The sequence below is a fragment of the Euwallacea fornicatus genome, chromosome 5 (assembly GCF_040115645.1).
Source record: "Euwallacea fornicatus isolate EFF26 chromosome 5, ASM4011564v1, whole genome shotgun sequence".
NCBI lineage: Eukaryota > Metazoa > Arthropoda > Insecta > Coleoptera > Curculionidae > Euwallacea > Euwallacea fornicatus.
The window spans coordinates 2,856,108-2,873,687 of NC_089545.1; the positions used below are offsets into that span (position 1 = coordinate 2,856,108).

The 17,580-nt window shown below is 33.5% G+C and overlaps 4 protein-coding genes across 9 annotated transcripts; 3 read left to right on the plus strand and 1 right to left on the minus strand.

The window, feature by feature from the left end:
- Positions 1–188: 188 nt before the first annotated feature.
- LOC136339433 (arginine/serine-rich protein PNISR-like) lies at positions 189–5,023 on the plus strand. Of its 3 annotated transcripts, XM_066282692.1 has the most exons (12): positions 189–577; positions 996–1,314; positions 1,369–1,644; positions 1,695–1,858; positions 1,914–2,006; positions 2,063–2,171; positions 2,409–2,462; positions 2,901–2,992; positions 3,044–3,212; positions 3,329–3,560; positions 3,610–3,923; positions 4,735–5,023. In XM_066282692.1, exons 1-11 carry the CDS (start codon positions 410–412, stop codon positions 3,881–3,883), a joined length of 1,950 nt encoding a protein of 649 aa, XP_066138789.1. In that variant the 5' UTR covers positions 189–409; the 3' UTR covers positions 3,884–3,923; positions 4,735–5,023. The 3 variants fall into 3 exon arrangements, with proteins under 3 accessions (XP_066138789.1, XP_066138788.1, XP_066138790.1); XM_066282691.1 differs by having other exon boundaries at positions 3,610–5,023; XM_066282693.1 differs by lacking the exon at positions 4,735–5,023 and having other exon boundaries at positions 3,044–3,190; positions 3,610–3,747.
- On the minus strand, positions 5,017–13,233 carry AIMP1 (aaRS-interacting multifunctional protein 1). Of its 2 annotated transcripts, none has more exons than XM_066282701.1 (5): positions 12,199–13,233; positions 8,033–8,135; positions 7,473–7,961; positions 5,347–5,437; positions 5,017–5,293 (listed from the first exon to the last, which is right to left on the minus strand). In XM_066282701.1, the coding sequence occupies exons 2-5, from the start codon at positions 8,111–8,113 to the stop codon at positions 5,097–5,099; spliced, it is 858 nt and encodes a 285-aa protein (XP_066138798.1). In that variant the 5' UTR covers positions 8,114–8,135; positions 12,199–13,233; the 3' UTR covers positions 5,017–5,096. The 2 variants fall into 2 exon arrangements, with proteins under 2 accessions (XP_066138798.1, XP_066138797.1); XM_066282700.1 differs by lacking the exon at positions 12,199–13,233 and adding an exon at positions 8,196–8,293.
- LOC136339437 (transmembrane protein 216-like) lies at positions 8,309–9,043 on the plus strand. Its single transcript, XM_066282702.1, has 2 exons — positions 8,309–8,768; positions 8,827–9,043. The coding sequence occupies exons 1-2, from the start codon at positions 8,537–8,539 to the stop codon at positions 9,018–9,020; spliced, it is 426 nt and encodes a 141-aa protein (XP_066138799.1). The 5' UTR covers positions 8,309–8,536; the 3' UTR covers positions 9,021–9,043.
- On the plus strand, positions 9,257–17,376 carry LOC136339435 (cellular tumor antigen p53). 3 transcript variants are annotated; one of them, XM_066282697.1, is made up of 9 exons: positions 9,257–9,445; positions 10,438–10,560; positions 10,647–10,743; positions 13,228–13,392; positions 13,451–13,646; positions 13,951–14,182; positions 14,235–14,430; positions 14,483–14,627; positions 14,895–15,055. In XM_066282697.1, exons 2-9 carry the CDS (start codon positions 10,499–10,501, stop codon positions 14,960–14,962), a joined length of 1,161 nt encoding a protein of 386 aa, XP_066138794.1. In that variant the 5' UTR covers positions 9,257–9,445; positions 10,438–10,498; the 3' UTR covers positions 14,963–15,055. The 3 variants fall into 3 exon arrangements, with proteins under 3 accessions (XP_066138794.1, XP_066138795.1, XP_066138796.1); XM_066282698.1 differs by lacking the exon at positions 14,895–15,055 and adding an exon at positions 15,218–17,376 and having other exon boundaries at positions 9,263–9,445; XM_066282699.1 differs by lacking the exons at positions 9,257–9,445; positions 10,438–10,560; positions 10,647–10,743 and adding an exon at positions 10,750–11,827.
- Positions 17,377–17,580: the final 204 nt, after the last annotated feature.

Below are 17,580 nucleotides of genomic sequence, written 5' to 3' on the forward strand. Positions count from 1 at the left end.
CAATTCTCTACGAACGTGTACTAGTTGTTCTAAAATAATATATGAAAACGCCAATTTTTCGAAGTTTGTTATTGACTATTAAAAAAAAAAATCAAAAATTGGCCAACGACTGAGTACATTTCCTAAAACTTAGTATTTTCACGTATTCTTGTCCAATGAAATTTGAGAATGAAAATCTTTGATGAACCACCACCGATAAAAATTTATTTCTCTCACATGTTCTACAGAGAGATACTCCTAACTTCCGCAATTGTTGGCTGAACGTGCTGGCAAATTGCCTCTAGGAGCAGGCGCCATAGCTTAGACAAGAAGAACAAATTAAAAAAGAAGAAGCTGAAAAGCAACTTCCGAAATGTTAATTTAATTTATTTTTTCACGATATTCAACAAATTGAAATACCCTGTGGAAAATGTATTCGGGAAGTGAGTCCACTGATTCTCAAAAATACACCCAATGGGCAATGAACCCCGCTGCATATAAAAACACACCCAATGATCAAGTAGATTGGGCTGCATTGGCCCATCAATGGATTATTATGAAGGAAGCCGGTCCACCTCCTATTCCAGGGGAAAATCAGGTAACATACTACTTTCCAGTTTAGTGCCCATGAGGTGTTACATGTGGGATGTGCTATTATATCAAATAATAAAATAGTCGATCCACAAAACTATTTTAGTAGAGGAATAGAAAGTAGAAGGTTTTCATAAATTTACTTCCGGCCAAAACGGCCTAGGTCTTGATCAGGGGTTTCTATCTAAAAATTGTTCCTGCAATATCCCTTATAATCTATATGTTTGCCACAATCTTTTTGAAATACCCAGTATAACAGATTTTCTTAAAAAATATGAGCCTATTATGTTTCATGTATTTTCCTTATCTCATCTAATGAAAAAGTACTTCTATTTAAACCTTTCTGGTTAAAAACCGAAACTTACTGCTTCCTTGGCTTAAAAAGTTAATTTCTCCATTTTTTTTATGTTTACTTATATTAATAGCCGGAAAGGCATCTCCAAGATGCACACCCAGTTGAAGGTGGGGAAGCTGAGATGGATGTTGAAACTGAAAAGGAAGAGCCTCCATCATGGAATACATCAGGCCCAAATGGCACTCCTCCGGCTCCAGGTGCTGAAGCTTGGAGTAACTGGAACCCTCCAACGGCCCCTAATGGTCAAAATTGGAATTGGAATAACAGTTGGAATACTCCTGGACCAATTCCTCCACAACTTAATTTAACCGCCACCAAACCACCCTTGCTGCCAACACCTAATAGAATATTTCCTGATTCTGCTAGTGATAATGCAATGCCATACGGTGGTGAGGAATTACTGCTTCTTTCATTATATTTTTGTATTTACATATTTTTACAAGGTTACAATACCTCATCACAGTCTTCAAATAATGACATTAGTAGTCAGCCTACTTTTTGGACAGGAATGGCGGTGGGCAAGATAACTCAGACTGAAATTAAACCACATAATAAGCGATACAGCAAGGTTAATGTCCCCACTAAGGTTACTATAATTACTCCTGCAGCTGGTGGGGATACTAGCACAGCCATCCCTGTGACTCATGAGGTACCTGCAGTACCTCCTCCACTTTTGGATACAAACAGGAGAAAACAGCTTCCAGCATGGATCAGAGAAGGTGTTTTGGTGGCAGTGGAACGTGAATAGGATGCAATATCAATTTTTCAGGATTAGAGAAAATGGAACGTGACAAAGTCAAGCAATTGGAAAAGGAAAAGGAGAAACTAGTCAATGATGAGATAGCTGAGAAGTGGAAACAGGAAGAGAAAGAGAAAATGGAAATTCTAAGGCACACAATTAAAGAGAAAAACTTGTTGAAGAAAAGCCGATTTGTAAAGCGTTTCCTTTTGATAGAGCTAATGGTTTTTTTTAAAAGTTGCATTATAGGAGAGTGATAATGAAAATTCTGAAGACGATCACCCTGTTAAAGTTAAGAAAGCTTCTCCACCTCCACCTGTTCCTTTAACCCCAGAAGAAGTGGCAAGTAGAGGATTTCAGAGCCATTTGTTAATCTTATACATGTTTCTTTCCTTCAGATGTTGAAAGTGCGTAAATCTATGACGGAAATCCTTTTAAAAGTTACAAATGAATTGATTGAGCAGGTTTGCAAAGAAGAACGTCAACGGTATATTAAAAAACGTAAAGGTATTGTAATAAGTTATTTCTTTACCGATATCGTTGGTGAATTTAATTTTTCTATTTCTGTGATTATAAAACAACAAGAAAATTCGGTAAGCATTCGGGTGTTTTTGTTGACTGAAGTGATTGGCTAAAACTTTTAACTTTAACTGAAATGCAGTCAAAGTTTCTAAGCCTTTTTATAGCGGGTAGACAAAGGATAATATTGAATAGTTCTTATTAATCGAATATTATACACTTCAGCATTGGATCTGCTAGCTTCAGCACCCAGTGGTGTCCTCATTAAAGCCAAACTTGGTAAGTATTCATTATTTTATGATAGAAAGATTAATTATTGTAGATTGGAATACTAAAAAAATAGCATCATTTATGCCTATCTTTGTTGGAAATTTCGGCAAATAATATTTTAATTTTTTGGCAGTTTTGGAAAGGCAATTTAAAGTTTTTTTGGTTAAAAAAAAACTCCGAATTTTTTTGTAATTATCTATAAATAAAATACAGGGTGTTGCAAAAGTCCCGGACGCTAATTTAGGAGCGTCTATTCAAATATATTTCTCTTCTAAATCGCCTCCAAAGGACTAATTTACTTACGCAGACGAGGCTGAAATATAGGATTAAAAATAATTGAATCATTAAACGAGCTTACCTGACTGAAGTTACTAAGCTAGTTACTAAGCAAGTAAAATCATTATGCATATTAGTGCGTAATGATTTTATGACAAGGAAACGTGTTAGGTCTGGGTGCCTACGACGAAGAATCATCGAGCGAGGACTCGGCCAACGAAGACCGAAAACATGGCAGCTCCGATTCGGAAGCTGAATTGAGAGTAAGCTCATTTAAGGTTAGTTTGAAATTCCATCATGAGAGATAATTTTAGGAGTCGATTAAAAAACGTCAGTTTGCATTTTCAAAAACCGAACAGGAAATCAAAGAGCGATTGGCCGAAGTTGACCGAAAGCGAGGCCGCAGTCCCAGTATAAGTAGTCGCTCCTCGAGTGTGGATTCCCGAAATAACGAATCACAGGTAGACCAAGCTAACATTCAAGGTCAGTATTTGGATGTTTTTGTTCCCATCCCACTTTCAGAAAAAAGTTGAGACAAACAGCACTTCACATCACTAATTTGAAGCATAATGTTGAATTATCCATATCTTTTTCAATAGAAAATTCTACAAAGCGGACAAATAGCCCCAACGAAAATGCTTCTAGTAGTAGTTCGAATCACGCCGATTCGAAATCTCGCAGACGGTCTTCAAGTAGTTCCCTCGATTCTGATCGCAAATCCAACCGACGACGTTCCAGGTCGTCTAGTGAAGGTAGAAGCTCCAAAAGGGACAGGTCTGTAGACAGTTATAAAAGGCGAGATAGCACAGAGTCTAAGAAAAGGAGCAGGCGGTAAGTTTTCTTCACAAACAGAGGCCCGTAACTAGAAAAACTTCTGCAGCTCTAGGTCAGATTCTCGCTACTCCAAAAGATCTCGAAGGTCACGTTCGCGTTCTTATTCGTCGAGGAAAGCTAGGAAATCTCGACGGTCCCGTTCTCGAAGTAGATCGTACGACCGGAAATATAAATCGTTTTCCTTAAGATCTTCGAGAAGTAAAAAATCGACTAGGTCTAGGTCAAGAAGTCGATCACACAGGAAGAGGTCGCGTCGGTCGTCGTCGCGCTCTCGTAGGTCAAGGTCTTCCAGCAGGGGTAAGAGGTCTCATAGGAGATGAGGCAATGGGAGAAAAGAAATATTACCAATGGACCGTGCAGGTTGTATTTTATTGATGCTCCTTAACAAATGTTTTTCCCCGATTTATGATTATTGGTTATATTACATGACAATTTGTTTAAGGTCAAATTATATATTTTACTAGTCCCACAGACTTCGTGCAAAATATTTCAAATTCAAGTAAAGGTTGACGGTTTGACTAATGTTGAAAACTATTATCAAATTAATAATTTGATCTTGAAAGATTTTTTTAATTTCAAGCTATTGTACAGAGTGATTCGCTGTAAGTGTCGTATTAAAAGTTCATGGGAGTTATAAAAGATAACTTTTTGAAATTAGGTACATGGTGAAAGTAGATCATGATCGTGATACGTATCTGCAAATAGTGTTTTGAAGAGGGCAAAATAGCCAGTTATATTAGATTCTAATGATAACATGGAAATTTCAAATGATACTCTGTAAATATGGATTTTTTTTTAGATTTTGGAATTTCAATTTATAGTTGTTTTTGAGATAATGATTTTTGAAATACATTGTGAGACGTGTGATAAGACATAAAATCATTTTCATGATGCTTTGCTTGAAATTACCATATTGTCATTGGTTTCGGTTCAAATTGACAACTATGTAGTCGTGGAACGATTTGCCAAAGGTCTAGAATTTAGTCTGTCTTAGCACTGAATTTGATGAAGTTGACTTTTAATTCTTCAGGGCTTTAATTGGACACTGAGGATGAGTCACTCTGTATTAAAACCTTCAATTCATTATACGAAGATCTACCGTTTTTATTTCTCTATGTGAAGTTTTTTTTTGTTTTCACATTTCCTCTGCTAATTTCAGTTCTTTTTTCAGATCAAGAAGAGATGCTAAACTTCGGTGTAAATACACTATCGATTCTAAGTATGTAATTTAAATACGTATTAACTTCTCAAATAACTCAAAAGGCTTGCAAATTTAGTGTAAACCTTAATTTTTCAAGCACATCCAATATTATGCTTCAAAGATTTTTTAATTTTTGGAGTTACTTCTTCGTTTGTTTCAAATGCTTTGAACTTAAATTAATAGGTATGTAGGATTCTTCTGAGATTAAACACAAAAGTACTTTATGCAGTTGTAAGACTAATATAGACTTGGTTCCAAATCAAGCGTGATTTTATTTAGGTATAGAATATAAATACATATCGACTGAAGCTTCGGACACTGCTACTACGTAACTACTTAACAGATACGTTCTTCAACGTTTTTGAATGGAATGTGCCTTTTCCAGGCAGGCTAAAAGGCACCCCCTTATAACAAGCCTCTAAATTGGCATTTGTATGCAAATCTGGGGCTACGGTCTCAAATATCTTTTTTTTGGGGTTCATCACGGCATCTGGTTGTCTGGTGTACCCATCACAATGGACCAATTCCCCTTCAAAACGGGTTTATATGTAAAGTGAAATTTTATATTTTAAATTAACTAACCTGATTGGGAATCAGGTGGAGGTATCAGTACCTCTACTCCTTGCTCGCTGCTGGCACACATAACCATCGCTTCAGAGATTATTCCGCGCATCTGAATGTGGAAATAAATTTCACCGTTAGAATAAAAATATGAATTTCATCAACTATATGTTCAGAGATTCTATAATTGTTTATACACAAGATAAATTTTGAGTAGGGGTTTTCCGTTTAAATATCGTATTAAACTTCAAAAAACTAACCAACATATGCGCGTGTGAAGATTTTAATAAATAACAAAACATTTATTATTCATTCCAGTAATGGCTACAAGAGGAGTTCAAAATTGTCGACATTGGTTTCATTTACACAAATTGTCGCTCGTCTTCTCCACGGCTCTACATATTATTAGAAGAGATATTTATTCATGAATTATTTTTGTGGCATTTTCTATTCGTTCACGCAAATCTGCCACTGTGTTAATTTCAATCGTGAATATTGAATTTTTCGTATCATCACACACAAAAACATCACATGGGTTTAGGCCTGATGATCTAACGGGCCATCTTATTAACCCATTGCGACCTATACACTCGTTTCCCAAATACCTCGTCCCAAATTTTTGAAAGTTCACCTAAATGTTATTATTTTTTTACATGTTTTAAACTCGGTCATCGTCGTTTCAAGTTCTATAATATTGCACTCTATTCATTAGGTTGTGTGGCAAAAAGATGGATCATCTCAACTTTTTCTCTTACATCCTAATGAGGCATAAAGAGAAATATCTAAATTGGGAAAAAAACGCATATATATCGTAGTTATGAACCTTATACGATCCTTACGTCTTAAATTCCTCAGGTTTGCGCTTCGAGACTTAAACTTAATGTTGGGGTCATAATAATGCATTTTAAAACCTTGGTGTATAATATACCATTAAAATACATCCGCAAGTTTATATTTTGTGACATATGACGTTGATACGTCATTGGTTGGTTTCGGCATCCTTTTTCGGATATCTTCGGAGACAAGTCGTTCAACAAGTAGTTGACGTTGGTAGTAATTAAAAGTGTAATCAACTTGTTTATGCGAAAATTCGAGAACTTCTTTTCTGGGTAAGTCAGAACTTATGTTTTTTTGATCTTCGCGATCTTGAACACTACGTAGCTGAATCCGTATTAATTAATTAATTTATTATTACAGGTGACTCATAAACTTTTTTACTCCTGTTACCTATTGTTCGTGTTTACTGTGGTTTGAAAGATGGGCACATGGAATGTCCAACATCAGTTTCTAAACTTTCGTCAATGTTATTCGTTAGTCCCATATTTCTCCGCGTTAATTAAAATTCATATATGATATCTTTGTGATTCGTTATTTCTGTTCACGCCAATGAGAATGAGAATTCATGTCACGTGGTATTAATGACATTTTATGTCATTAATACCACGTGACACAGAATCCCCACCACTTTCAAATCCGCAATAAGACAATCTTTGTTGTGACTAGTGTATTTCCTTTCAGTATGAACGTAATATTAAATTATGATGAGTGATGTCAATTAGCAGTTTTTGCATATAAATATGCTCTTTGAAATACTAAACTGTGCTAATTAAAAGTAATAACTTTGAAGATGAAACAGTTAAACATCAAACTTTTATCACATAACCATTTAAAACATTTAAAATAACAATAATCTTTAAGTGATTTTTTTTTAACTGGGAGAGCATTGAGAAATTGATGTTCAGAATGATTAATAAAATTTATAAAATGCCCAAACATTTAGTTGTTAGGGCTTATACTTCAATTAAACAGGGTGGTTCGAAGGCCAATGTAGCAGACATTTAAATCACAAAAGATGTCAAATTGTGTGTGGTTTCCAAAGTATCTGTTAAAGAAGTTTTCAAAAGTAAATCTAAAATTTTTGGGTCCAAATTATTAATATATTGTTAACTTTCAAACCAAGCTAGTTCCTTATGTTTCCTAGTTCTTTAATGCCATGCTAAATTGCATGTGAAGGTATAGTCAAAAGTAACCATTCAAGGATCATTCCTTAGTGTTAGTTCTTGAATGTCATTCTAAACTCAAATTGACTTGCAGTTAAAGTTAACAGATATGAAAGATTTGGCCCTCAGATACTCAATTTTACTTACCTTTACAGGTTTCAAATTGCATAAAACCATAACAACTTGGTCCTGCAACTGATCTAATGGTACATGCTTTACTAACCCAGAACACACAGTTCTTGGTTTATCTTCTCCACACTCTATTGTCAATACATAAAGAGAGTCAGCATCAGGATGTCTTCGAACATCCACTATCTTTCCAATTCTCAAATCTAAGCGACCTATGTCTATAGGTAATTCAGTTGGAGCCTGTTTTGGGACTTTTGGCTTTTTTTCATTCTTAGGTTTTTGTTCTGCTGAAGATTGCTCCTTTGGTTGTTGAGTTGGTATTATTGGTGGATTCACAGCAGTAGATAGCTGCATGTTATGTGGAAGTGGGATCTGTTTGACTCCATTCCTAACTTCTATTTGTATGAGTTTCTTTTTTGCTTCTTCCACTGCAATAAGGAGTTTTGCATTTTCTTCTTTCAGTTGTCTAACTAGTATGTTGTTGTATTCTTTATTTATGAAATTCAGCTACAAATCATATTTTATTTACTTTCAAGGCAATAAATGAGCATTTGATGGAAATAAATCATGGTAATCACCTCGTTTTTCAGGGAAGTAATAGTGTCTTTGGCCTCCTGTGCATTTTTTTTTATCTTCTCTATAGACCGAGCCTCAGACATTATGAAAAATAATTTCGGTTGTCTGAAAAATGTTGAAATATTAAGGAAAACTTTGGGAAATTGAAAATATATCATGACATACAATATTTCTAGATTAGAAAACCTTAGATTGACTGGGCTGGAATCGGAAGCAGGAAACAGCAGGTTTTAGTTCGAGAGGGATTTGTGGCATTACTGTGATACGAATATAAGAATTATGGGTTAAGTTTGACGTTGGTTTTTTAAGCAGACAGTATATATCTCAGTCTATTCTATATGTGTTAAGGCACACAACAAGGACAAAACTATTTTGTTAATTTTTGTCTGATATTTTAACGGAATCAATTTGTTGCGCATGTTTCTCGTTTATTTGAATATTGATTTTTAACATTTCGCCGTTATTTCCCTGTTTATAATGACAATTTCAACACAAACATAACAAAAATGACCGACAACTGTAGAATTAATACGTCTCTCACGTTTGAAGTCCTTTTATATTTGAATTCGTATTATTTTGGATTATTCGCCGTATGCGAAATTGGAATTAACGTGGCCAAATACCTGAACTTTCCGGAGCTCCATCATTTCAATACCGATTTTGGCGTGTTGATGGCAGTGTGTGGGGTAGAAATACTGCGAATTATTCTAGCTAGGCGAGGAAATTTAACAGAGAAGAGTAAGATTGGTATTTGATCAATTTTTAAAGAACCATTATTCATCTTTGAATCTTTTAGAATGGCTGATTGTGGTAGCAATATTGCTAACCATTCCCTCTGTAGTGGGAGTGATATATCTTATGATATTACAGAGTGAAGTTCTGCGGTTTGAGTACATAATTTGTTCTATACAACTGGGTCTCTGTGTTATAGAGATTATTACAGGAGTGTTGTGTCTTTTCCCTTGTTGTAAAGTTCCAGATTATTATTAATATAAGAATATGGTTTTAAGTAAGTAGGTAATGTTTAAGTTTGTAAGTAACTTTTAAGAAATAGTTTGAAAAGACAGATGGGTGAACGACTTCAGTAAAATACAAGCATGAATGTGTAAATAAAGTAGCTAAAGGACTTAAATTCCATCTTTGCTAAAAAAAAATGACTCAAAGTGTGTTTTGTATACATTAACTACATTTTCTACATTTAACCTCAGCAGTTGACACTGACAATTCGTCGACCGGTGCCTTGACCGGCATCGCTTTTCCAATAACATTTTTGGTGTGATGACTCATTCAACAAGTGTTTCCATTTTTTTGGGTTGTAAGAAAATCCGATTTGTTTGGTGATTTTCTGGAAGTTGACTCTATAATTACAATTGTAATTAACTGTTTATGGGAAAATTTAAGTACATATTTTCCGGGTAAGTTAGGTATTTTTTGGAAAATGGTCCGAATTATCCCACACACGAGATAACAAAAACAATAACAAAGGGCCTCTGCTAGAAAACATGGCTTGGAAATGGCTCTACAAATACGAGCTTTTGGATTAAATGGGAAAATCCTCTTTGTATAAACTTTCTCAAAGTTTTCCTTTTGAAATTGACTTTTAATTAAAAACAATTAAAAATTATTCAATCCTATATGATATTGTGTAATCTTTATTTTGGGGTATGGATATACCAGGGTAATTGGAATGTTTATGAATTTCTAGTTACTTTATATAAAAATATGCCAAGCGCATTCGATTGCATCAAGAAGACTATTCATATATCAAATTTATCATATAGAATATCTATCAAGTGATGCAGTTTATCAATAGTTTTAATCTCCTTTTTGAAAATATCTTGTAAGAAGTATATGTTAAAGAACTTTCACTTGAGACATATGTAACTGACTGTTCCATGAAGTCTTGAAACACACCGCATAGAAAATATTTTAAAGATGCTGAGTATGCAGGGTGTTTAATAAACATATCACACAAATTTGAGGCAATACCTGTGGGAACAAAATGAGAAAAAACAATCTTATGAATATATGTCAATATTTCTTTATACCTAAATAACAGGGTGTTCAAAAAAGTAGCTTTGAACTTTTTAAAGAGTTCGGCTGTTACTTCAACATACAAGATTGAGTTGACATATGCTAGATTATTTTTTTATAATATACTCTTTTAGAAGTAAAGTTTAAAAAGTCCATTCATTAAATTTTTTTTTTACTTGGCGGACATTTTTACCAGCAAATAAGTATATTATTCAGGCTCAACAATAATGACAATTTCAGAAAAAATGTGTATAAATATTGGGGATTCATTCCAGAATTCTTATTAACATATAGCTAAAATCTAGCTTAACACTTAAGATCACTTCTAGATGTAACCATTTTAATTACATAGAGGTGTTTTTTTAATTTTTAGATTTTGTCCTGCTTACAATCACAGCTTTGCACTTTAACACCTTGACATACCCAACCTAAGGATGTCCTTACCATTGTCGGAGCTTTTTGATCATGATGTTGAGAATCACCTTATTCAAGATGTGTAAGTTGGTGTTAATATAGAGTTTTCGTATTGATTTTATTCATACCTTTATTCATCTTGTAATAATTTTATTGCACCATATTTAGGGGATCTCAGAATTTCGCTATGCTCTTAGACTACAATGAGATTTTTGATAACAGTTCTTCATTCACATTGTCACTGCACAATGCTCTTCCCACGCAGGTAAGTATAGTACAATGTAGATGTATGCAAAACAGTATCTATATATTCTAGATTATTTCTGGTTATTTATTAGTTAAATATTTCTAGTTTACGTTTTTCCAGTGCTATTTTTGGAACAAAACCATGTGGCCTTAAATGTTTATTGACTACCTAAGCCAGTTTGTCAGATAAATATCCACTTTTAATTGAATTTCAATTGTCAAGTAATGGTATTTTTGTTGATTTTTTATGATAAATGGAAGATAACTTTTCTTGTTGATACTCGTTTTTTGTTTGTCATGCTATTTAATTTTTAATATGAATATCCTAGTTTTTGCAATTATTGACGTGTAACTGCTGGTTATTTATTTTAAGTAGCATAATTGGTAAACAATTGTGCGGTTTGTTCCGGTTTGAAAAATTTGTTTAAACGTTTTATTTACCAAAGTGAGCACAGATAGATAACAGCTTTGTCTATACTTTAATATCGCAATTGAAAAGGTTAAAATGATATGATAATTTATTTTATAATGTTACAACACAATATTTTATATGATCCCCCTTTGTAGTATCGCCTGGAATTCGTACATTTAAGGACAAAATCGCGCAACAACGCTGTTTTGACCCTATTAAAATTAAACACGTTTAACAACAGCCCCCGGAATCCGGGCCCTCTTCAAACTTGAATTACTAATGTAGAGGGCTGATTCACCATTTTCATTTCGTTGAATTGTAAACAAATCTTTGTAGAAATATGCAGGTTCAGACTTGAATCTGAACGTTGCGCTTTAATATTATTTCAACATAATTTTTCGCCCTTCCTCGTCAGGTTCTAGTGGTAGTTCGTTTAATTTCTTTCAAGTAAAAGGCGGAGCATGATATGATGATCGTTTTTATTTTTGAGATTTTTTTGTGATACATACGCGGTTGTGGAGTAATATACTTACATTATTTACGTATTTATTATTTTATTTTGTTAATAAGTATATAATTAAACAAGTGCGCGAAAGTGATAATTTCCTGTGTTCTTGCTAACCAAAGTTACTCATAGGTTTTTTTAAAGCGGAAAAGTTTATTGTTTACCATAATGGGAGTTTTAAAGATGGTAAGTTTGCCATATGCTTTCTGTTGGATTGTTCACAAAATAATTGCGTATTTTACAATGTAAGTTAGAGAGTATTTCTTTCACTAAAAATGATGACTTTATTAAAATATATATTGTTTATTTTGTTTAATAACATTTTTTCACCTTGGGGCAATTTCAGGACAGCGTTCATAAAAATTAGATTATTTTTCGGCAAAAATCTAGCTTAAATACTTTGCACATCTTCATCCGTTTCGAATATTTTTTCATTAAAGGCATTTTGCTGTGATGGAAACAGACGATAATCGGACGGTGTTAGGTCTGGGGAATAGGATGAATGTGGCAAAAACGACACTTTCAAGTTGTAGCAATTTTTTGTGAATACGACTTACCAATCTTACGCACGTTTTCTCGATTTCGTTATTCAATTTATCCAATTGGTGAGATCTTTGTTCTTCCACCAAACTGATAACATAAGTTTTCTTTGATGAATATCCACTTTTGGAATCTTTTCGGCTGAGTCATTATGCTTTGTCCATGATCTTTTGCGAATAACATTCTTGTAGACTATCCATTTTTCTTCACCCGTTCTCTTATATTTCAAAAACGGGTCATTTTCTTTTCATTCAAACCGATTAGATTATTGAATGATTTAAATTTTTACGGTTTTGTGCTACTTTAAAAATTAATTACCCAGCATTGTTTAATTGTTTCGAAGCTTATGCGGGCTAGCATGTACTGATACTGCGACGGTCATTTCTGATTCAGACCCAGGTTCGAGCGCATTTTAATGAACACGTCATGACTTCATCATTTTTTTCATTGTTGTGTGTCATGGTATTGAACAATATTTCATTACTAAGTGGGTTGAAATGGTTTTCTAATACCGTTACAATATTTTTTTGCTGCCCAGATGGATATTCTTATGTTAAAATTTATAATATTCAGTATCAGCTGTTCATCTCGAACATCAGTTGTTCTAACTCTGAGTCGTGTCCAGTTGGCATAAGCTCTATTTGACCGCATTATTTTAAGCAAGAAATCAAACACCACTTGAATACAGAATTCTCAATTAGACTCAAAGAAAATATGCTTATTTTAATTTCTATTTCCATGTTAACATGTCCTCTTGATTAGCAATAATAGAACCCGTGATTTGATTTCAGGTCAAGAGCATCGCATAAAACGTAATTTTTTTTTACTTTGTTAACATTCTCAGAAAGCTTCAGATCACATTTCATAGGACTCAATAGCAGTAATAATTGAACAAACAATTAAACATTCTTACTGTATATTTTGAATTACTTAAAGTAAGTGTTGTATTAGAAACCCTCTGTCGTAGTAATATTGGTGCCAACTTTTTCTAATAAAAATTTATTAATAATTGAAATGAAAACCCTTTACTAAAATTGTGGTTCTAGGATGAAAATACTCTACCTGTTCCCGATGTGAAGTTTCAACCCCCCCACCAGCGGCTCCTTTCACCGATTCTGGCCGCCGACGTCCTCTCCAATGAGGACTATGGAGGACCTTACGGTTTTGAAGTCTCCGTCCTGCCCACTTATAATACGAAAAATCCTTGGGTGGTATGTCATTTTTTTTGTCTTCTAAAAGTCAAATTCGGAAAAATGATTTAACTTTCAGTACTCCGTTCCATTGAACAAAGTTTATATGGATATGATGCAGCCGTTTCCCATTGATATTATTTTAAAGACTCCAAAAAAACCTAACGACAAATTATTCATAAGGATAACACCCCAATATTCTGCTCAAAATTATGCTGCAAACCCAGTTTGTAGATGTTTTCAGCATGATCATCACTCAGATAGTACAAATAAAGGTAGGTTATGGAAGAGGTACTAAGTACATGTAGAATGATTCCCTATATTTTATCCAGTCGATAGCTACTTTAACTAATGAGTTCCAAATTATATCAATGACAACAACTAGTATTTTTAATGGGCTGTCCTGTATATTGCTAGATATTACAAAAACTCTGAAAAAATCCTATAAAATAATAAATGGATTATGATAGTTGTTTATAGTTTAAAAATTATGGTTAATTACTGAATGTTGGTTTGAAAAATGTTATGTCAGTATTTGAAGTAATTTTTCACATGCGACTGTATTTTTAACTTAAATAGATATTGCTGAACATGTCCGCCAACATGTTATCCGAAGCACTAACAAAGCTGCCTACTATTTGGGTGACGCTAAAGAGAAGCAACGACTGAGTGTAATATTACCAATGGGTAATCCTCAAGCTGGTAGTGAGTCTGTACGGGAATTCTTATTTTTTGTGTGCAAAAGTTCCTGCCCCGTACCAGGAATGAACCGTCGCACGCTTGAAGTTATTTTCACGCTGGAGGATGAAGAGTGAGATGTCTGATAATGTGTTTTACCAAACGATGATAGTGGGCGATTTTAGGGGATCAGTTCTGGGGCGAAAGGCTCTTAACGTTCGCATCTGTGCGTGTCCTAAGAGAGATAAGGAGAAAGAAGAAAAAGAGGCTGAAAAAAGTAATCACACCAGTCCCCCTAAGGGCAAAAAGAGGAAGGTGGATCAACATCCCACTCAGGGGAGTAAAATGATGCCCCCAGACGACAGGGCTTACAAGATAAACGTAAGTTAATGTTTCGTTGCATTAATTGTGAACTTATTTATTATAATTTCAGCTGCCTTGCGTCGGAAAACAGAGTTTGCTCAAAATCCTTACACACGCCGAAGATGTTCATCAAAGTCAATTATATCTCGCCCAAGGGCAGCCTGAATTGAGTGAACGACTTAAGAAAACTCTACATGAAATAGAGCAGTTGAAACGTGAGTTTGTATTCTAAGGATTAATTACAAGTAATAATTATATATAGATATTTCATAAATTATATCATCATGAAGGAGTCAGTTCAAAATCCTAATTCCGGTAAAATTTGTAAGGAGAAAAATATTCCGCTGGATCGCATGTATGTAATTTATTTTATTGATTGGTCTTGGAACATTAGCAATGTGTCATGTGGCGTACTCTGTTCTGATTATCAATTTATTTTGAAATATTCAGGTTTGAAATTACGGCAATTTTTGCGTTTTCAGGGCCCAAACTTCCAAACAATCGACTTAGATTGCTATTAGAGCTGTGTTTGTGTAACGAGGTACCTTAACTTCGTTAAATTTTACCTAACTTTTGGTAAAAATTGAACTGGTTATTTCTACGTTTTAGTATTTTTTGGAAAAATCCCTCGTCTGCTTTTTTTTTGTTTCGTTTTACGAAAGTCACTCAGACTTTGGACGTAACTTTGAGGCACATGTTATTTTATGCAACTATATCAGATTAAAACCAAATGAAAGCTGAAAACACTGTTTTCAAATCGTTGTTTTTTATTTATTTTTGCAAATTTCTGTTTTTTTCATTTCAGGGGCTGCATTGCAATGAATACCATGGCGTTAACATTTAAGCATGTCTTCCATACATGTTTTAGCCATACATAAGTTTTATTTTTACTTAGTTCTGCTTGTATTATATCAAGCTTGTTCTGCCTCGTTAATTTTAAGTTTTTACTATGTTTACCCTTCATTCCATGTACTGAAGGTTTTTATTCTTAGCACGTTTCTTAATTTTATCTTACGTAGTTATTACTATCGATACGACTTGTTACGGAGGGTGCAATAGTTTTTTTCCACCTTCCTTAAGAATGTTTTGTTCATTTTTGTGATAGCTAACTAGAATTAAGAAAGCCTAGCTTCGGTTATAATATGTCAATTACGTTGTTAGTCATTAAAATCACTTAACATGGAAAGTAACGACAAGGGCCACATTTTTATACCACAAATTGGCGTAAAATTCAAATATAAGAACCAACATTACTACTAGGAATACTATTTGTTTAAACTATAAACGGATTAAAAGCAATCGCAACATTAATTGTTATTTTAAGCTAGAAGTTAATATTCTGTCTTTTTTTGAATATAGCGCCAATTTGAAGCGCAAAATGACTGTAGTTGTTGGTACTTTCATTAGTTTCAGTAACAACTTTGATATTCTGTTGGTATAAAGGCGACCGAACGAGCTAGTACCTTGGAAAAAATAGCTTATTTTGGTTTGGATTTTGACCACTACGTTGCATTTTAGTACGTTGAACTTCATCATGTCATTCACTCTACTAATCATATGCACCAAATGGCATAATTTATATTATTGTTTTATTAATTATTATTTCCTTATCCCTATTAATAGTTTTCGTTATTTCATGCCGTTCCACATGCTTTTGGTTGTCGAGCAACTTTAGCATGATATATCTAATGGCATATTTTATGAGTAAGTTTGATGTAGAACTCATGTATAAAAAGACAGGAGGATACTATTTCTGTAGTTTATTTTCCAATAGAATTTGCTATTAGTTATTTGAACGCATTGAATAATTCGCGAACGCGCGCCGTCTTTAACCATTGAATTTGACATTTTAATTGTACGTCGTTCTAAAATTTTTTCTCTACCACAGACAGCACTAACTAATTTTACTAGCAGTAGGTTTTTGAATCTATATTTTCTGATTCTATCCTGCTTCTCTTTTGTGCCATTCCAATATACAATTTACTCAATCTAGCATAATACATTTAAATTAAAAACCTACTCTATATTATGTGGAGACTGACGTAGTTTTATATATCGTAAAGAGCAGAGTATTGTGGCATTTGGTTATTATTAAGATATTAAGTTCAAATACATTCCTGTTATAAATACTTACGTTAAAAGATGAAAGTACTGCGTTACAGGTTGTGCTATGCATATCTCAAGGTAAAGTGGGGGCTGTAAGCTTTCAGAGATTTTTGTATTCTGACCATTTTTAAGGCGCCTAATAAAGAATATTTTTATTATGATCACAGAAAATGTAATCATGGGATTAAATAATGAATTTCGACTTAAATTTGGCTTGACAAAATTGTTACAAGCCTAGCTTGTCCACGGCTCTACAGGGTGTAATTAAGGAAGTTTATAATTAATATAAATGCGATTCACATTTTTACAATAATATTATTACAATAATTCATTGAGTATGAATTTGAAAATTTTTTATAAGATACAAAATTGAAAGAAAAAGGTAAAAATCAGTTTTTTCGTGTTATTTTCAGTATTTGGTGGTTGTGGATAGGAAGCTGTAGACAAAATATCGTATTCAACTCGCATTTAATTTGTTTGCGAGGGAATGGAGCCACTCTTCTCTAAATTAGTTTTCTTAAAAATTATTTGTTTTTGCTAGTATATATAATATTATATATTTAGGTAAAAAATTTCACAACAACATGAGCAATATTAATTGTAATTACAATTTTGAAATGAAAACTTTCAAGTGAGCGATACGAAGCCTTTAGTTTGTAAAAACAGGTTCTTCCAAGAAACTTAGAAATTATGTTTAATTGAGGTGGAAATATTGCCGAAAGTGTCTGTAATTGCTAGTTATTGGAATCTTTTACATTGCAATAAGTGATCGATTGTAGGTTATTATATATTTTTTATACCATTTTCGGTGGAAATGCTTAATACATTTATTATTCAATAAAAAAGAAATCGTTCTTATTTTGCGCTAGTTTTGTTTAAAATCTCCATCTTCCGTCATATGAATATTATTTTCTAAAATGGTAATTATTGCATTTATTATCTCGTGTTATTTAGTATATAGAGTATCTCAGAATGACTGGATCAGAAATTTCAAAACTTCTAAACATGGTTTAGATACAAAAGTTATATAGTTTAAAACAATTAAACTTTAATCGCCTTTCT